Here is a 20,949-nt window from a genome sequence, read left to right on the forward strand (position 1 = left end):
CCCTCAATGTCAAAGAAAAAACAACATGGCCTTGGATTTGGACTGTCTTTGTGGAGCTTTCTTCATCCTTGGTGACGATGCTGTTTTCATGCATTCACTGTTGTTTTGTCTCAGGATCATAATGAAGATCCAAGTTTCATCACATGTACTCACACCTTCTAAAAATGTGCATTTCCTTCAGTTTGTTCCAGTTTTGGGAGAACTCTGGCACACACTTAAGTCATGTTCAAATGTTCATGTTAAATTAGCCAGACTGTCCCCTTACCAATAAAGACAATTTCTGCTATCATTCTTATACTCACTGCTGCCCATAAGGGAGGACAAAGAGGCCCAGCCAAACTGGAGGCCTACTCCAAAATCATGGTCCACTGAAAAGTAAATCTGTGATAGACATATTTTATTTTCAACCTGAATAATAACCAGTCTGATCAAAGAAACAAACAATGAATTTTATTTCTCTAAGCTGTAATATAACCTCTTCATAATGTGAACCTCTTTTCTGAAAACAGAATTTATTAGTGATGTTAACAATGTGATGGGCACACTGAACTAATCCATAGGAAAGTAACGTCGGATTTCAGACCCAAGCCATGATGAGCAAAAACGTCATCATGCCAGAAAATAAAGCAGTAAAAACGGAGACAACTTCAATTGAAAATAATTGCATAGTTGTGACAAAAGTAGGCAAAAGGTGGCCAAAAAGGCCTAAAAGTAGCACAAATGGTTTAAAGGCAAACATGGGCGAATAGGGGTAAAAATGGGATTAAAGGGGCCAAAAAAACCAACAAAAATGGGTGAAAAATTGCTAAAATGGAATAAAAGAAGAAGAAAGGACAAAATAACAGCAAAAAATGACAAAAATTAACAGTGGCAAAAGGAGGGGCTAAGATTGAATTTTTTTGTGGCAAAATAGTAGCAACCATTGGCAAAAAATGGCAAACGTGAAGAAAGATGTGCCAAAAATGATGTACAGTGGCAAAATGGTGGCAAAAATGGGTGGTAAGTGGCAAAAAAATCAAAAATGGGTGAAAAACATCAAACATTGGTTTTAAGTGTTTAAAAAAACTGGCAAAAAGTGGCAAAAATGGGAGAAAAATGCCCAAAAAGCAGCAGAATGGGTTAAAGGCAAACATGGGTAAAAAATGGTAAAAATGGGTTGAAAGTTGCCCCAAAGAAGTGGCAAAATATGTCTAAAATCAGCAGAAAGTGGCAAAAGGACGGGCCAGAATGGGTGCTCAGTGGCAAGCAGTAGCAACCATGGGTGAAAATCAGCAAACATGGGAAGTTGTAAAAGAAATGCCAATAAGATGTTAAGTGGCAAAAATGGGAATATAGTAGCAAAATAGGGTGAAAAACACCATTTGCTTCAAAGTAGTAAAACAGTGGTAAAAAAAAAAAAGGGTGAAAAAGCAGCAAAAATTGGTAGAAAGTTGCAAAACAGTGGCTACAATGGGCTAAAAGTGGGCTGAAAGGGTGATTAAAAAGTTGCGAAAATCAGCTGAAAACATGTTGAATGGGGGTTAAAAAGTAGCATGAATACACTCTGCCAACATCAGAACCTAGTCATAGTTTGGCACAGTTTTCCGGTCTAAAATGAGGAGTTGTTAGGATATCAGCACCAATGCTACATCAATGAATCACAACTGGAGGGGGCCATTCTCTGGATTTTTCAGGGGCCCAAACTATTCTGTGGGCAGCCCTGCTTCTCCTGAGTCGTTGAACGTTTCAAACCATTTGTTCAGTTTGTTGAATGTTTTCAAAAGTTTTTGATGTGAGCTGCTGTTTTTTTCAATTTAAACATAAATTTACAGTTTATGCTTAACTTCTAAGCCAACCATTTTGACGCCTTAGCAGAGACAGGTGTGTTTCAACCAGTAGCTATCAGTGAACTAAAGAAGTCACTGGAAATTTACAACCCAAACTTTAATATAGAACACTCAGAGAGACTGAGAACCCAGCGGTTTTACCCTGATAAGAGCAGGATCACTATTTCAGACATACCTTGTATATAAATAAGGGCGTGGCTGACTGACTTCATGCAAGTATTCAAATGCATTTCCAATATGGCGGCCCTCATTGATGGGCTTCAAATCGTTGCTTTAGAAACCAGTGTTGATGTCACTGATGATACATCCATGTTTAATAGTCCGTGGGTTAAACTGACATACAAATAAAACCAGAGAGACTGTTTGTCAAAGCAACTGAATTTTTAATATTTGTAAGATATAAAAATCTTCATCTTTATCATACAATAACATCTTACCATAAATTTAGTCAAAGGATGGAGTTTTGCCACCAAACAAGAATTATAATATCACTTTGATCCCTTTTGAGGTAAGACAGCTGGTTCATATATTTGGCCACACAGGTCTTCCTTCCACTTCTACAGACTGTCGCACCTCACGTTTTAACATTAGTAGACCTCACCTGTAGGCCCAGGCACTGAACTGAACAGAGCCTACCCAGAGGTCAGTCGATGGGAATTCAAATATCATGATGATAGAGTTAACAGAGGACTGTTACTCTGAACTGAAGGCAGATCTGTAGGATTAAACCGGGTCTTTAAAGAGGAGGGAGGCTGTTTTTGGAGTGCTCTAATACAGGAAAAGTTCACCTTTCCCTCCTTTTATTCTTTAAAGCAGAAGGACAGACCTGTGGGGCGTCGAGTTCACAGACTGAAGTGCTCAGCATATCTTTCACTACTTAAATCACCACTTTCTTTGGACAAAAGAAAAAACAGAACAGTCAACAACAAAAGCAGCCAACACAGGAAACAGCATTCAATAGGCATTATCAAAGAAACACAGTGGAAAAAAAAACAAGAAACAAAGCAAATATAGAATTTTTTTAACATGCCACATTGTTCCTTTGGGCAAGTTTTCTTTCACAGAAAGCCACCTATGTTACTAGTTTTTGTAGAAATAAAAATAAGAGACATCTTTAATGGTTGCCAGCAGGTTTGACCAAGCAGAAGAGAGGGAGAGAAACGAGGAAGCCACATGACATCATCACATCACCGGACCATGCACATGACCCTGCAGCGTCCTGACGACACTACACACGCACTGCAAGGCATGCAACTAACGCACACATCAAACACACACACATACGCCCTCTGTGTAAAACAAAACAAGCAGAGATTGACTTTTACAAAAACATCAGCAGTGACATTTCCCAGAATCCACTTATTGTGGCTGTACCAAGCCAAAGAGGCATTTATGGCAGAAATGTTTCATATTAATAATGCTCTTTCAAAAACATTAAACAGCAGTTGGACAGTACTCTGGTTACGTGCTGTCGGCACAGTTTCATTTGGCAGCACGACCAGAAATATAAAGCTCATCAACTTTACAAAAAGAAGACAAAACACAAGAGAACAGGCAGACGGACAGGCGTGCAGCAAGCTGAATGACAACCGATTACAGCAGTGATGAGGAGAAAAAACCGTCGATCGAAAACATGGCTGCATCGACTCTGAGGCAGGTCATGCACACTCACGCACTCACGCACATACATTTGCCAAAAACCTGCACCCTTTTTTATTCTGCCCAAATCGCCCCCATCTATTTTCTTTTTTTCGGCTAACAGCAGCCCAAAAGGAGGATGACACAGTAGCGAGAGCAGGAAGAGCGATGTCACGAGATGGGGGCAGGACCACAGTCAGTGTTCCTTGGCTGGTAGAGGTGTGTGGGCACAGAGTCCCTGATGCAAGCTGACTTGGTGGTTGGAGCCAGGAGGTGCGGTTTTGGTCAGTCTCCAGTGAGCTGATTGGCTGTTTTAAGAGTCTCTACAGGGAAGTGGACGGGAGCTTCTTCACACGCCTCTGGGCCAGGAAGGAGCTCTCGATGGGTTTCAATTCTGGGGTCGGTTGGGAGTTTTTCAGAGCAGAGTAGGTGGCTGCCATCGCACCCTGAGCAGAAACAGCAGAGCGGAGATTTAGCCAGAATAACTTAAATCAAAATCTATGAAAACATAACTAAATTAGGAACATCATACAGAAAAGGAGAGATGTCAAACTGAATGTCAGTGCTTCTCAGCAAGACCAAAGATAATCTGATACTCAGGACATCATCACTCACTCTTATATGATGCTACTTTTATACAACAAGCATGTTGAAAAAACACATTTGCAACTGTTTTCTCCAAGTCGTTCCAAATCTTAACTTGAAACTCACCTGTTGCCAAACAACCCAAACATTATCATGCATTCTTGGTACTGTGTTTGTGTCCATTGTTAGCACAGACCAGCTACTTAGAGTGGTCGATTCCAGCAGGGTTATAAGCTAAAAGTTACTAGCAATACCTTGATTATAGTTTAATTTGTTCATTTATCAAGGGATAGTGTGCAAAGACATTGATCATTCATACATGGTAAATGAAATCATGGTAGCACCAGATTTAGCAAGTTGCTAATTTACATCTGTACATTCATATGTCTCCCTCACCCACAAAGAATACTCAAAGACACCTGGAACATTCAAAAGGTATGTCGGCTAAATGGTAGCAGGTGTCAGGACTGGGTATGAAAGGAGCACTCCTGGAAGACTCAGTCATTCACAGTCAGCAATGGTGCATGGTCCTCCACTTTTTCAAAGACTGCATGTGCAAATAGTCCAACAGTTTATGAACATTCCTCAACGTGTAATTGCTAGGAATTTAGAGACTTCAACATCTGCAGTTTATCAAACCATTAAAAAGATTCAGAGAATCTGCAGAAATCTCTACAAATAAGGGGAAAAGCTAAAAATGAATGCCTGTGACCTTTGACCCCTACAGCGGTACTGCATTAAAACCATTATCATTCTGTGATATTAGGAACACTTCAGAAAACCACGGTCAATTCACACAGGATGCTGCTGCATCAACAATATAAGACTCTATGCAGAAGTAGAAAAAGTACACAACTATTGTACTTAAGTAAAAGCGCAGTTACTCTGGTCAAAATATACTTGAATACTTGAATAGAAGTAAAAGTTCTGGTTAATAAACATGCTCAAGTAAATTAAAAAGTTTTTTTTTTTTTTTGAGCATTTTTGTGCCTTTATTAGATAGAGGAGTGGGGGAGAGACATGAGGTAGAGGGCCTCAGACCGGATTCGAACCTGGGCCGCCTGCGTATAAGGGGAGCGCCTTTAACCACTAGGCCACCTGCTCCTCAGTAAAAAGTATTTTATTTAAAGTCTACTTAAAGTACTGAGTACTGAGGAGATGCCCCGTGAAATACAATCTTTTCTTCTTTGCAGAAAAGAAAATAGATCTCTGACCAGGATTTTTAGGTAAAGTCACACTCAGCAAAATTGACAGTGTTAATTAAACTCATATATAGTTAATTTAAAACTTTAAAGATGTCTACATAATATATAAATATATATATACTACATTTTTGAACGTGTTAATGATTTTACAAGACTACCATCTTCACTGGCCAATCAGAGCAACAAAACATGTGACGTCGTAGCCCCAAACTGAGGTGCGCTGCTACTGACAAGTAAACTCTGTAGGACTGCATAACGCAACCCAAGGCAACTATAGACATGGCAGTACACAACTTTTGTTGTTTATGAAAAGAAAAAAACTCAATGCTGTTCTTTGTGCTTCTTTTAACGAAGAAATGCTGTCAAGTTCTGATAAAACTGACGCTTTAGCAGCATCCATGCTAATTTCTTCCACCATTATTGCACCGGCCTCTTCTCGCTGCTTGCATATTTCAGGAATCTGCCGCCCCCGAAAGTACTGCCCCTCGATGCTGATTGCTCCTGTCACTTTATAACTGGGCCATAGCGGCTTTGCAAGATGGATTTGCTGGTAGGTAACACGGAATGGGTAAATCCATCTACTTTGCAAGGTTACCAAGTTGTGGTAACTCATACGTAGCAAAGTGAATCTCCTCCAGCAAGACCAAAGCAGAGAGTCAACCTCATAGCAAGGTACAGCATACTGATGAAAAATATATACAATGCATCCTTTAGGAGTGTCTAAAGTCACAAGAATGAACTCTAGGTCAGTGGACAACTTCAATCATGGTGCGAATCTGTCTCACAACAAAACACAAGCACAACTTAACACATAAAAACCAAAACAAATCACTCTGCCCAAGGGCATGATGGGGAAACCTTGAAATCATTCTCTCTATGTGCTACTGTGTAGTCAAAAAGAGGTGGTAAAAGTACAGGAGTATTGTACTCAAGTAAAACTAGTTATTCTGGTTAAAACTTATAAAGTAGAAGTAAAAATACTGATTTCAGAATAGCCTCAAAAAAGTAGAAGAACGCAAAAAACTACAGTAGCTTGAGTAAATGTAATTAGTTACTTTCCACCTCTAACACTACCATGCCAAATGAGCTTTTGCTCAAATATTACTGCCTGATTTTTTTTTACCGGGTTTCAGACAGACTGAAATGTTGTAAAACAACAAAAAACCCAGACACAATGATGTGTATTATAAATCATCTGTTTGCAAACCATGCATCATTAATACAAAACACAGTAGGACCAGGACATGCCTCTTAGTTCACTATATATAATGATTTCTGTGTCTATATTCCAGAGGATGCTGTTACCTTGACCAGTTTGGGGTCATGGTGCGGGAGCTGGCTGTTGGGTAGTTTGTCTCTCTGGATGATCCAGGGATGTTTGAGGACCTGCTTAGCTGTCAGTCTCTGATGGGGGTCCACATGAAGCATCTTGGACACAAGATCCTAGAGGAAACACACAATTCGTGTAAAAGTGACATATGGTTGGAAGATTATTTTTTTAGCCTAAAACAGACTTTAACTCATGCAGCCTAAGAATCACAGACATGTGAGCCAGATTTACGTCTCTACCTTGGCAGCATCAGACACAGTGTCCCAGTTTCCTCCTGTCAGACTAAAGTGACCATTGCCTATCCTGTTAAGGATCTCGTTGGGGGTGTCCTCAGGTCCATTGGCAAACGGGGTAAAACTGATGGAAGTAAAAGAGACACAGAGAGTGAGCTTTCAGGGCAAAGGGAATGAATAGTAGGTTCAATAAAAGGTTAAAGTGTGGGTATTCACCCAGCCAGCATGGTGTAGAGCAGGACTCCCAGACTCCAGATGTCACAACCTTCATCATAACCCTGACGCTTCAACACCTGAGATGAAACACAGATTTTATATTAAAGCCACAAAGATTCCTGCTAATCAGAAGTCTTTAAACTGAGCCTGAAATGAGACTGTGCTCACCTCAGGAGCTACAAAGTTAGCAGTGTAGCACGGAGTCATCAGCAGGCCATTGTTGGCACGCAGCTGCTTAGCAAAGCCAAAGTCACAGATCCTGATGGACTCTGGATTCCCTGATTCATCGACATAGAGGATGTTACTGGGCTTCAGGTCTCTGTGCACCACCTGGTGGATGAAAGAAGAAATACAGAGGGAGTTAGAAACACTGAGCTGAATCCTGCAACAAACATGAATAAGGTTTAGGTTGAGTTTCACTGATTTGTCCTCAGATTAGCAGATTTAATGAACTGATCACATCAAGTCTGATACTAGGCTGAGGAAAAGGTCCTGAGCTTCATTAGTGGTGTTGAGTATGCTATAATACAAAAAAACTTTATGCACAGTAAATCAAAAAGACCAGCAGTTTTAAAGTGGTGTTTCAGTAGATACAAGGCGCACAGCTTTAAATGCTTAACATGCAACTTACAGAGGTGATTTTTAGACAAAATAAAAATAGCCTCTTTTGACACACCTCCCCACCCCTTACTTCCTGTTTCACAAGTCAGTCAGCAGCAGACAATTGCTGATAAACATCTGAAAACAACATGCTGCTTTTTAAGACATATTTCAGACATATCTCTGGGGCTTTTTTGCCTTCATTTGCATGTAACAGTGGACAGAGTCGAGAGAGAGAGTGGAGAATCACATTCAGGAAAGGAGCCATAGCTCTATAGCCTTAAAATATTTGGCACAGCCTAACCTGAAAACAACATATTGCCTCCAGTTTCCAGTGATATGTGTATAAAAGTTGGTTTGGTTGTCATTCTCTTGCCTCTTTAGGCCAAAGAACATGCTTTCTTTGGTTTGGGAAGTCCTTAGGTTCTACATTAATAGTACTTTTGTGACAACGCTCTGTTAATCTGTCCCCTGAAACAGCGTCCCAGAGTGTGCAGGGCTAGCTCTCTTCCCCCTAGTTATAACAAGACTAACATTTAACAGGGAGAGGTTGTTTGAGGCTCTGAGTGAACCATAAACCAACTGCAGATAGCACCAATTCTTCAGTGTGATCACAGAGCTGAGAACAACAAGCCCAAAGTAAGTATTACTTCAGTCTCTTTTAGGAAATCAAGATTCTGCAAATTTAACAAAGTGTGAATTTGATTTTAGCTATATTATCTTTGGAATTCTGTAATTTGAGTCTTTAAAGATAAAAGTAACATCCATCCTTCTACTTTTCTTATCTGGGGCAGGGTCGCAGTGGCAGCAGGCTAAGCAAGTCAGCCCAGTCATCCCTCTCCCTTGCTACATTTTCCAGCTCTCCCTAAGCATTCCCAGGCCAGATGAGATGTATGTAATTCCTCTAGCAAGGTCCTGGGTCTATCCCTGGTCTCCTCCCAGTCGGATGCACCTGGAAGACCTCCACAGGTAGTTGACCTGGAGGCTTCCTGATCAGATGCCCGGACCTTCTCAACTGGCTCCTTTTGTGATGAAGCAGCAGGGGTTCTACTTCAAGATCCCTCTGGATGTCCGAGCTCCTCACCCTATCACTAAGGCTTAGCCTAGAAACCCTCCAGAGGAATCTCATTTCAACTGCTTGAACCAGAAATCTCATTCTTTCCTTCGCTACCCAGAGGTTATAACCGAAGGTAAGGGTTAGAACGAAGAGAACCACAAGCAATCCACTATTTCCGGTAGAGACCCATGGCCTCAGATTTGGAGGCGCTGACCATCACCCCAACCGCTTTGCACTCAGTGACAGACTGCCCCAGTGCCTGCCGGAGGTCCCCATCTTAAGAAGCCAACAGAACCACATCATCTGCAAAAAGCAGAGATGAAATTCTGAGGTTACCCGACCGAAAAACTGCAGGCGGAGGCCAACATGCACTGAGACTGTGTCCGACTTTGTGCTGAGGATGCAAACACAGCTCTTACTTTGGTTATACAGGGACCTTATGGCTTGCTGCAATGGCCCAGGACCCCATATTATCGCACTACCCCCCAATGACCCAGGGACCCAGTCATAAGCCTTCTCCAAGTCCACAAACACATGTAGACTGGATGGGCAAACTCCCAGGCTCCCTCAAGAAGTCCAGCGAAAGTAAAGAGCTGGTCCACTGTCCCACAGTCAGGAGGGTATCCACATTGTTCCTCCTGAATCTGAGGTTCAACAATGGGCCAGTAAAAAAACAAACAAACATAAAATCGCTAAGCAAATTTGATAAAAAGCACTACCAGGTTTTGTGTTGTGTTATGGGTAATAAAAATTGTCCTCACCCCCTGTGAGTGCAGGTACTCTACAGTCTTAGTGATGGTGTGAAGCACAGCACTGGCCTCCCTTTCTGAGAAGAACTTCTGCTTGAGGATCCGGTCCAGCAGCTCTCCTCCACGCATCAGCTCCGTCACCAGGAACACCTGCTTACTGTTGTCGTACACCTGACACAGAAAAACAGTCAAAACAGAAACTCTGGCCTCCGGAACACTTGATAAAAGCACCTAATTAGAGCGTATAAAACAGTAAGAGAGGATTTTCTACTCACATCCTTCAGGGTGATGATGTTTGGATGCTGTCCGTACCGCAGCAGGATCTCGATCTCCTCAGACGGGTCTGTACTGGTTTTATCGATCATCTGCCAATCATAGAAAAGACATGAAGTGGTGATTTGAAAAACACTAAAAATTCATATTCAAATAAAACTGGCACAGAGAAAACTCTGTCAATCTTACCTTAACAGCATATTCTGTGTTGGTAGTTTTGTGGATGCATCGTTTACAGACAGAGAAGGAGCCCATGCCAATGTCTTCCTTCAGTATGTAGCCGTCACTGAACAGCAGGTTTTTCCCATGTAATTGCTGCAGAAGAAGAGTTAGGGTTAAGGAAGGTTACTGAAGATGTATAGACTCAGAAGTGTGGGAAGATAGATGATGGTTGGGTTTAGTTGTGATTCTATTTTTAGGAACAGTTTTACAACGCTCTCTCATGCACACTAAATACAGCTGTATTTACTCATCAATCTTTAAACTGATATATTCAAGTAAAAGAGAAAACAGTTATTCGTGGACTTCATCTGACCTGAACTACTGGGTGTGGTGGGGGCTTCACTGGCTCCACTGAACCTTCTTCATCTAACAGAGAAGATGCGATGAAGCTGAAGCCTCTGAAGAGCTGGTGCGCTCCGGCACTGGGGGGAACACCAGGAGAGTCTGGGGAATATAAAGAAAAACAATTTTAAAAAGGGATGTAGACCGGCCCCCACAGCGTCTATCAAGGAGGAGCGGTCTCTGTATAAATGTTGTTGAAGACCTCAGCACCCCTGAGAATTAACTTTTTAATGCTGCAGATACAGATATCAAACGCATAATATTGTGCATCCCTAGTTCACATAAAACCAGTACAGAGCTTGCACTGCAGACATGTGGATGCACAAGTATTTTGTGCTCAAGACAAAGTTTCTGCAGTGGAGCTGCAGGATGGATTCAGTCCAGATGTATAAACCAGAAGACAGCCAACAGTTATGATTTGCTTTTAAGCTGATAAAGATATTGACCTTTACTGCTGTTAGAAAGGAAATGGACATTGACTTATTGAAGCACAAACTCAGGTGAACATTAAATGGGCTGTCTGACCTTTAGGCGTGCGCGAGGTAAACTCAGAGTCAAAGTAGAAAGTGTCATCAGGACGGGCCACTGCTGGTCTGAACGGTGGCTTTACCTCTCTCCTGAAAAGTTTCTAAAAGAAATAAAACAGAATTACATTGATCACTGCATGTTGGTGAAGGGTTTCTTCATTACTGTTGTAAATGTCCTTGCATGTCAGACACTCACATTCCAGTCTATGGTGGAGAAAAAACCATGCCGTTTGATCTCCTCTGCACCATCAGCTCCAGATCCTGTAAGAACATCAGCAGATGAAACTCAGCCCTTCTAAATAAAAGAGTTGTTATGTTTCTGTATGTACATTTTATGATGCTGAGTTATGAACTGACCCAGTCTGTTGGCAGGGTTCCTCTTGAATAAAGCTCGGAGCAGGGACTGAGCTTCTGCACTCAGGAACTGAGGCATCCCTAACCGAGCTCTGAAAAAACAAACACACAGATGTTTAAAATAAAGGACGTGAAAAGGTTTCTCTGTTTGGTGATCTCACATTTAAATAATACTCACTTCAGAATCAGGCTCATAGTTTCTTTGCGGTCCTTCCCTTGAAATGGCAGTGATCCAGTCAGCATCTCAAACTGGTAGACAGAAAAAACAAATGCCATCTCTGTGTAATTCTGGTGCATGCATGTGTCTGTATTAGAGTGTAGGCTTGCAAAGCATCTAAAATCTGATTCTTCCTGTTTACCATTAATACTCCAAATGACCACCAGTCGGCGCTGTGGGTGTGCCCCTGTCTGTTCACCACCTCTGGTGCCATGTACTCCACCGTACCACAGAAGGAATACGCCTTTTTCTCATGATCGATGGCTTCTTTACACAGACCGAAATCTGGAGAACAGAGAAAAGGACTCAGTCAGCACATTACCACAGAAACACAATCTTTAAGAGCACTTTTACTGTCTGTGGTTCTGAATTATTTATGCTTCGTTTTCACCCATTTGAAGATTTTTAAAAAAAGCAGTTTTAAGGTAGCTGTGAGTGTAAAAATGTTCTTTTTTTCAGTAAAAGCAGCTGCAGAGCCTAATAGGTGTAGGCGTTAACTGTCTTCATGCTTCATCAGTGAGGATTGTAGTAAAGCCTTTCTGTAATCTCAGTCACCTTTGAGTCAGTGGGCAGGACTGGGGGAGGGGATAAATTGTGGCAATTATAGAGATTGACAGAGAAGATAAAGTGTAATAATTAACTCTAAGAACAAGCACAGGCGTGTATGCAGATATCTGGAGTCAGCGAGATAAGGCTGCTTCATCACCATGAGTAATGAAGGTCAGTGCAGTAGAGAGGAGTGTTAGACTCTGTCTCTTTGTACTTGTGTGAAAAGCTTGAAGCTTGAAATATGCTGTTGTCAGGACACTCCTGCTTATGTGTACCTTTTCACAACATTAAAGGGCACATATTTTACCCCTTTAAGACAAGTTTATATTGGTCTCAGAAATTCCCAAAGCATGCCTGTGAAGTTTGTTGTCGAAAAAACACTCCAGTACTGGATTTTTGCATGTCTAAAAACCCCTCTGTTTTAGCCCTGCTCAGAACTAGCTGTTTCTGTGTCTGTAGCTTTAAATGTTAATGAGCTGTCTAACTCCACCCCTCTTAGGGAAATAGATGTGGCTCTCCTGATGAGAGGAAGACCAGGAGAGAAGGGCAGAACTGTCTTCCAAGCGGGGAGGGCCAACTGAACTTGGGTGTGGTGCTAACTCCCCACATGACATCATGAGGGGAAAATCTGAGAATGGCTTGTTTTAGGACACTTTTGTCTCAAAGGTGAGGGGGGGGGGGGTGGATTTTTCAGATTCTTGGGGGGATTGGGGACAGGCCAGGGGCACATACTGTTGCTAATAAGCCTGAAAAAGTGTATTTCGCATAATATGTTACCTTTAAGACAAATCAAGTGCTATCGTGTGTATAAGCATGTATAATACTGTCTAGGACTTTTAGGCAGCTTTGGGCCAAACATAGTGGCTGAAGTGAGCAAAATGTTGCACCATCGGGCAGGAAGGAGGATCAACACAACCCTGGTTGTGCTCTAGATGTCCTTAGCAGGGAAAATAATCCGTTGAAAAAAATAAAGTCTGCATTTCTAGGGTGGACCTTGTCCCTGCTTACTGTGGTCTTTAAGCACAGCCTGTTACGGTACTGTTTGAGCGAGTAGTAGAGTTACAACAAGGCCCTGGTTGTGGTATGGATGTCCAAAAGGGCAGGAAAACAGCTGCTTGTGTCTGGGTGTAATACCAGGGGTGAAAAGGCCTGGGACAAAAGAGATGCCGTCGAGCTTGACCTTGGCTGCTGAGCGACACATGTCAAACTTAACTCTGCTCCTCCTCTCCAAAGCCATGTTTCATCAGGCCCCATCATGAGTCTTTAGCACCCTCCATGCCTAAAACTAATGCACATGACTGTACATACTGTAAATCCTCAAATAACACTGTTAGAATAATAACAACTAAATACAAAATTGCAGTAGGTACCAGGCTTATATATGAAGACGGCTTACTTTTTCAAGTCAGGACTAGAGTGTGAGAAAATCTAACACTATTAGACGGGCTATAACACTGAGGAGTTATGTGGGTTTCTGTGGAGCAGTGCTTTATTACCAGGACCATCCTGCTTGTGTGGACTTTATGCACAGAGCAGACAGATAAGGCAAATGTGGTTTGTGTTTGTATCAGACTGGCAGAAGAAGGGAGCAGGAAACTTACCTGTTAGTTTGATATGTCCCTCTTCATCCAGGAGAATGCTAAAAAACAGAAAAAAATGGTCAGATACAACCTAAAATGTGTCTTTTTACAAAAAAGCATCAGACTGTGGATGTGACAGTACAAAAAGAGATGTGATTCCCTCCCATCTCTGACCTCACCCTATATCAGCCTTGGTTATCTCTGGAGCTTCAAAATTACTTACTAAAGCTACAGTAAGTTGTTTTTTTCCAGCTGAAATGTCCATAGTAATAAAAAAAAGACTATTCCTATGTTATATGCATTTTTTAGTTGAATTCTTGAGTTCAGTTTTCAAACCGGAGCAACTCTTAAATGTTAGAATTGTAGCAGATGTGCCTTTTTATGGGGGCTGCCACTGGTTGCCAGTTTGATCGCCCAAGCTCACCCCTGTACTGCCAAAACCCTCCCCGTTGCACTAACATGCCCTATTAGGTCTTTTCATGTTGAGACCCACACTCCAGTCCAGAAGGTGGTGGTAATGCACATGTAAGTTGTTTGCAAACTGCCATAAAAAAAGAAAAAAAGTTCCAGGTTAAGCAGGTCTACTGCTCAGCGTGCCAACATCTGCTGCTTACTTCCTATTTTGAACTGAGGACCCTCAAATGTCACTCCATAAGGTGATTTTACTAAATAATAAACTGAAATTTTGGTTTCATTGTTAAATTTCTTGTAATGAGGGAAGAGAGCTGTCAGAAAGAGGCTCCTGGTTTCACAGCTCAAGTGATCCCAGCATGCTTTGGGAGTAGCATCATGAATACGAAAGAGTGTTCTTTACAAATTTTCCGTTATTAGATGGAATTTATCAGTGAAATCAGATCATCAGATTACTGTTTATGAAAAACACAGTATGAAGTAACGTCTTTATTGACCAGAGTCCAAAAATAAACCACAGAGATAATCAAAGCTAAGCAGCGCTGCTCTGTACTCATCATACATCTGTTATTGTTTTGATTAAGAGCCCCCTAGTGGTGGAGTTTTGCATACTGTGGGTTTAAACATTATAGACACCCTACTGGCTATTTGGTGACTTGTCGCACTACACAGAGATTTTCTGGGTTGTGTGTTTGTGTGCAAAAGAAACTTCAGGATTCTAGGAAATCACATTTGTGTAAAACTGTTGCATAAGAAGAATCAAAACACCAGTTTATCTAGAAATGAGGACTGAGAGCTGAATGAACAAATGCAAAGATCAAAACATTAAAAGGATTAGAACATGAGAGTTTGCATTCAACTGTTTGCTCTGCCTGAGTGAAAACACAACAGTACAGTGAGGAAGGATTATTCAGAATGTTGAAAATGTAAACTAAAAATACCAGGAAGTGTGAGCTCATTTAATTTTATATAATAGAATAACTTTTACTAGAGAAAGGTTTTTTTCTAATTTCAGGCACTGTGCAGGTTCTTTGGTTTTTCAACATTTCTAAGACTCTTCAGTGAACACTGCAGTAAGGATTGTTGTTGTTGGATTTATGAACCTCCCAATATAATTCCAGATTATAGGTAGAAAGATTTGGCCTTATAAATGTAAAACTGTGCAACGTTTAAGGACCTGTCTTACTGGTTTCAACAGTCTAACTCAGCTGCCTTAAAGGAAAGATCAGTAATGAATATCAACATATTTGATGCAAGAATTAAAGCTCTTAAAATACAGTGTGTTGAGTCTGTTTATTTTGCTCTTACTTTTCAGGTTTGAGGTCTCTGTAGATGATGCCCAGGCTGTGGAGATGGTCCAGTCCCAGAGCCAGCTCTGCTAGATAAAACTTCACATCCTCCTCTGTGAACATCACCTGAGAGGGAGAGCACACAAGAATGAAACAATGAGAACATTCGAGAGACGTCTGGGAAAAGCTGGATAAAAATCACGAGCAACAAATCTAGGATTCACTCGGACCTCTTTGGAGAGTCTAGTGAAGAGATCTCCTCCTCTGAGAAAATCCAGAATCAAGTACAGCTTTCCTTCAGTCTGGAACGCTAAAATACACACAGACAGACAGCATTAAATTAGAAAACATGACCATTTAAAGGATGATGATTAAAGATTGAATATTCAAAGTGTATCAGGTTTCAGGTGGGCTCACCATAGTGCAGTTTGACGACAAACGGGTGGTTGACGTCAGCCAGGATGTCTCTCTCCATCTTGGTCCTCACACGGTCCCTCACTGCAGGAGGAATGGTGGTTTTAGTTTCAGTAAAAAGGGTAGAATTTTTTCATGGGTTTGCAAAATAAATTATATAACAAGACAAATGAAAAGACAATATCTATTTATATAAATATAGTTCATGCTGATTTTGATTAAAGCATAGATGTCAGACCTCATGTTCAGTAGATACTGTTTATAATTAGAACCACTAACAATTATTGATCAGAAGATAATCTCTTTATTTCAATTTAGGAGTATTTTTATCAGTGGTAAAAACTTAATTATATCAGTGCCAAAAATATAAACCCTAGACAAGCAATAGTCAATAGGCAATCAAAAATTGCATACAAACTCTCTCAGGTTGTTTTTGCCAATTATAAACGGCGCTCATTAAGCTATTAAGATTAAGCAATTCGTTTTTGTACTTTTGATACCAGTGAATATTGAAATAATGTCGATGTTATGATGGTATTTAAGAGTGCAGAAAATTTTCACAATCTTAACATATGGAAAAGTTGTTTTTGTCCACCTTAGTCTGCAGGACACTGTTCGCATTTCTTTGTAACTGAAAACAAAATATTGATCAGTATTGGGGTGCAGAGGTCACCAGAATGATTCCAACCTTTCTGTGTTGAGTTTTCATGTTCTCTCTGGGTTCTAAGGCTTCCGCCCACCACCAAAGACATGTTTGTTTGGTTAATTAGTGTCTCTAAATTGTATGTAGGTGTGAGTGTGCCTAGTTCTTTATATCTGTATGTCAGCCCAGTGGTTGTCTAGCGACCTCTTGTCCAATGACAGCTGGGACAGGCTCCAGTCCCCTATAAGCCTGAACAGGATAAGCAGTGTAAAAAATGGTTTGATGGCCCATCATGGAAGTTATCAAACTTTATTTAAAAAAGGGTTACTTTCATAGCCTGTGGGCTTTGTCCCTGACTTGGACATGGTAGATGTCCAAGTAACCTACTGAGCGTCACTATCCGGGGACTACAGCTGCCAATGTGGTGCAGAGGCTCAGCATGCTACAAACTTTGTGCAGTTTTAAGCAGTGAGTATGCCATAGAAACTGTATACATGCTTAAATTTTAGCTTGAAGAAATTGTTTGTTTTTATGAATTATTTTGTGCACATCTGTGTGCAGCAGCCGTGAAAAAAAAACACTGTCACACAGAGACTGAGTCATTTCGCAGATGTTTCTGGGAAATTCAGTTCTCAGTTTACCTCATTATAAAAAGACTGACAGCCTTGTACAGAGTGAAAATGCTGATGAGAACAGGTGGTAAATGCTTTAGAGTATTTACAAGATCATGCAGCGAGCTTTCCACTAACCAGAGGTCTGACTTAATAAATGATGTTTAGGTTTTTATGAAGTTTTTAACTTATTTATGTTTTATTAAGAATTTCATGTCTTAATTCATTATTTTCAGCATTATCATTATCATTATTATTATTGCTGTTTTTGTTGTTCAAGTTTATTAATCTATGCTCTCTTTATCATATAATTATTATTCATAATTCATAAATCATAATTCATCATTATTAATATGTATGGCTTTCTGGATACTTTCTTCTCCTTCTTTTCCTTACATTGTTTTTTATTATCTTATTCTTTTAAACAACGATGGGTTCAATGTAAGGTATATGATACAGGACTGGTTAAAATACCAGTGTGTTTAAGTATAGTTGTATCACCTTCTTTTGTTTTACTTAGAGCAAATGAGTGACTCTTTTAAAATTGTTTACAATGTTTCTGTTTTAGAAGAAGAAAATAAAATCTAAATTGAAAAAGATGTTTAGCCTAAATAAAGTCTACTTTTTCATTACTATTATTAACAAAGGTGTTAAATCAGTCAGAGGCCTTCAGAGCTTTTTTTCATGGTGTAGCCACATGGAGTTGTCCTTTCTTGTTTCATTATTATAATTTATTAAATCAAATGCGTATGTAAGACTGAGTGTTAGACTAGGACGTCTTTTGACACAAGCTGCTAAAGCGGTTACAGTCATAAATTCTGCATGAGAGCTCTCCGACAAATTGTGAATCAGCTCTGGTCTTCAAACTATGACATCTTGATACTGAAAATATTTTTAAAAAGTGAATGTTGTCTTAAATTGCACAGTTCATATTTGCATGCTTGGGGACAGAGATTGTGCTCCACTGCTGAGTTCACCTTCTCTCTCAATGAGTTCAACTTTCATAACCTCAAAGATTGTTCTTTGTATAAAATATCAGCAGGGAAAGGGTGCTCTTTAACTTTAATGCCACTACTAAAGTCATCTTTCATTATCATATTAGGAATATTAAGGAGGGGAAATTCAAATGAAGGATTTTAAAGCAACATGATGGAATTGTTTATTGTGTAGCATCATTTATCTACTGAGCTGTGACTCTGTTGGTCCATATCGCCTCACCCTTTTGCATGTTCTTATTTCTACTGCAAACAGAAACCCAAAAGAAGTTTGAATTAACCACATCCTATTTGCATGACGCACAGCTCATGCTTTGATGTTTACCATGAGAATCTGCAGCCTTCAAAAGACAGAGAAAAACATAACGCTGGCAAGTCAGGGTGGGCTAACAAAACTCAACGTTTTACAGAGTTACAGAAAAAGCACACACCCTCTTATATGAAACTGACGAAGTCTGCAATTTGAAAGTCAATGAAAAAGAAGCGATCCTTTATATTCAAACAAGCTTGAACCAGAAAGTGTTTGATTGTCATTCTTGTTGCAGATTACTTTCCTGCAGTGAACCAACATATTACTCTCACTCACTCACTGTCATTCATTCAATCAGAGGAAATAAAAGACAATTTATCTGCCTCCCTGTAATGGATGTTGTCAGATCAGCTGCTTAGCAACTCCACTGCATCAAACAGTGCAATCAAGGACAGACTGATAAAAACAAGAGCATTTACTCTATAAAGAATAGACGTTTTGAGAAGTGAAGCCAGGAGATTTAGAGATTCCCCTGCTGACAAGGACAACGGCTGTGAAAGTCTGTTTCAAACTGACATGGGAATATGTGGGGTCTTTGCTTTTTTTAATCGGCATATTTCATGTAAACTTTGGTTTGAAGATGAAGCAGGGCATCAGTTCTGTGACCCCTTCAGCCAGATCCCTTCTGCAAAAGTCTCAGCTCCAAAATACCCATAAAACAAATGAAACATCTACAAAGTCATTATTATGCTCTATACACCATAGAATAGCGCCATCATAAGGAGATAATTTCCCTTACAAAAAACAAACTATTTCACCATCAGTGTCACACAATCATGTTCCTTCACAGAAGAAGCTAAATCACTTGTGTAATGGTTAAATTGATGGTGATGCAAGAGTCTTAAGACACAGCTGTGTGATTCTTTTGAACATACAAGGCCTATCCTGCTCTTTTAGTGGTTAGTAACATCAGGGTTTTGTCACTGAGGCCACACCACAAGTTGGTATAAATTCAAAGCCTCTTGGAGTAGTCCCGGTTGCTTTGAGCATGGCTAAGGTAAAGAAGGAGCTAACGAGTGAGCAACAGCTTTGAATGCATGCCTTTGGAGTTACCGCCACATAGCCAGGGACTTGAGATGCAGTCCAAGCACGGCAGAAAAGCAGCAAAAAAAAAAAAAAAAAAAAACATTAATGAAAGAGAAAAAGGGGGTAGTATTATAGTGTGGGGAGCCATTTCAGCCTCGGGAAGATGTGACTTAGTGAAAATTGATGGCATCATGGATAAGAAAGTACACTACAACATTCTGGTGAGGCACAGAGTAGCATCTGTGCCTGTTGTACATTCAAAGGAAAGCCTCTGGCTTGAGTTGCAGAAGGCATGGGATAACATTAGTGTTGAAGTTCTTGGGAAATATACTGACTGCTAACCTGGCACGCCAGATGGATTTATTTCACACATCCATCTTGAAAACCACTCAAAGACAGCATTTGGGAAAGGGCAGAGCCTTTGAAAAGAAACTCGGATGGCAATTGGAGAAACATTCTGTCTGTCACAGCTTTACAGACCAATCAGAGCAACAAAACACGTGACCTACCCGCTAACAAGCTGCGCCTTCACCCATACCGAAGGACTAAACTCCATAAAGAACGACATAACGCGAACCATGGTGACTGTAGACATGTCAGTACACGACTTTTGTCATTCTCGAAAAGAAAACAACGCAATGTTGTTCTTTGTTCTTCTTTTAACGAAGAAATGTCGTCAAGTTCTGATAAAACTGACACTTTAGCAGCATCCACGTTCATGTCTTCCGCCATAATTGCACCAGCCTCTTGTTGCTGCTTGCTTACGTCATGACTCCGCCGCAGGTGAAAGTACTGCCCCTGAACACTGATTGGTCCTGTCACTTTCTAACTGGGCCCAAACGGTTCAGACTGGAGCTTTGCAAGATTGATTCACCAGTGAGAAACACGGAAATGGGTGTATCCATCTGCTTTTCAAGACTAACTGACTGTTGTGATTGCTGCAAAAGGTGGACATACCAAATATTACAAATATGAGTGGATAAAGACAGTAGGACTCATTTCTAGGGATGCACAATACTGGATTTTTGCCGATATGACAATATTTGCAGATTCATTTTAGCCAATACCAATAACGATACAGATATTTAAAGGGGACATATACAAAAATCCCTTTTTCAGGCATTTCTATCAAAAATATTTGCCCCTTACCTGTCTACAATCCCCTCAAGGTTTTTAGAAATGCAAAAATCCAATACTGGAGTGTTTATTCAGCAACAAACTTCAAAGGCATGTTTTGGGGACTCTGAGACCAATATAAACTTGCCTTAAAAGGGAAAAATATGTCCCCTTTAAATGTGCTTTTTGGACAAGAAATTTCAGTCCTTTAGGACACACTTTAAGGTTTGAGGATGACAAAGGAAAGAAACTTTAGTCCTTAAAAAGCACTTGAAAGTTTAAAGAATAAGAATAAATAAAGAAAAAGACCTAAACTGCCATAGGTCTGTTGATTCAGCCTAAACTCCACTAGCTTATTAGCATATGAGGACATAATGTACAGTTACTATATGTAAAGAAAAATACTGAGGCAAAATATCAGAAGTTTTGATACCTGCCAATACTGAACTGATTATACTGTGCATCCCTCCTCACTTCTTCTGATATTTGTTGCACTAAGAGCAACCATCTGAATATTTCATGAAAAGAAAACATGTTTTGGAGGCGAAAAGGGTCAATATTTTCAGATCTGTCAGGTGCTTTAATAATGTGGGCCACCACTGTACATCTGAAGGAGTCAAGGATGAGCCAT

At 40.3% G+C, this 20,949-nt stretch overlaps 1 protein-coding gene across 4 annotated transcripts in view; it reads right to left on the reverse strand.

The window, feature by feature from the left end:
* Positions 1-2,184: 2,184 nt before the first annotated feature.
* Positions 2,185-20,949, reverse strand: part of rps6ka1 (ribosomal protein S6 kinase a, polypeptide 1) — an 86,762-nt gene continuing 67,997 nt past the window's right edge. For 3 of the 4 annotated variants that reach the window (XM_041812488.1, XM_041812490.1, XM_041812486.1), the window contains 18 exons: positions 15,621-15,701; positions 15,434-15,513; positions 15,223-15,329; positions 13,525-13,562; positions 11,517-11,659; positions 11,336-11,406; positions 11,161-11,249; positions 11,000-11,064; positions 10,802-10,904; positions 10,248-10,378; positions 9,902-10,027; positions 9,715-9,804; positions 9,452-9,610; positions 7,202-7,363; positions 7,034-7,110; positions 6,824-6,941; positions 6,560-6,697; positions 2,185-3,910 (listed from right to left, as the gene is read on the reverse strand). In XM_041812488.1, the coding sequence (XP_041668422.1) occupies positions 3,788-3,910; positions 6,560-6,697; positions 6,824-6,941; positions 7,034-7,110; positions 7,202-7,363; positions 9,452-9,610; positions 9,715-9,804; positions 9,902-10,027; positions 10,248-10,378; positions 10,802-10,904; positions 11,000-11,064; positions 11,161-11,249; positions 11,336-11,406; positions 11,517-11,659; positions 13,525-13,562; positions 15,223-15,329; positions 15,434-15,513; positions 15,621-15,701 (1,901 nt within the window). In that variant the 3' untranslated portion in view covers positions 2,185-3,787. The remainder of the gene's footprint in view (positions 3,911-6,559; positions 6,698-6,823; positions 6,942-7,033; positions 7,111-7,201; positions 7,364-9,451; positions 9,611-9,714; positions 9,805-9,901; positions 10,028-10,247; positions 10,379-10,801; positions 10,905-10,999; positions 11,065-11,160; positions 11,250-11,335; positions 11,407-11,516; positions 11,660-13,524; positions 13,563-15,222; positions 15,330-15,433; positions 15,514-15,620; positions 15,702-20,949) is intronic. The other variant, XM_041812489.1, reaches the window with a different exon arrangement.

The sequence above is a fragment of the Cheilinus undulatus genome, linkage group 18, assembly GCF_018320785.1.
Source record: "Cheilinus undulatus linkage group 18, ASM1832078v1, whole genome shotgun sequence".
NCBI classification, from domain to species: domain Eukaryota; kingdom Metazoa; phylum Chordata; class Actinopteri; order Labriformes; family Labridae; genus Cheilinus; species Cheilinus undulatus.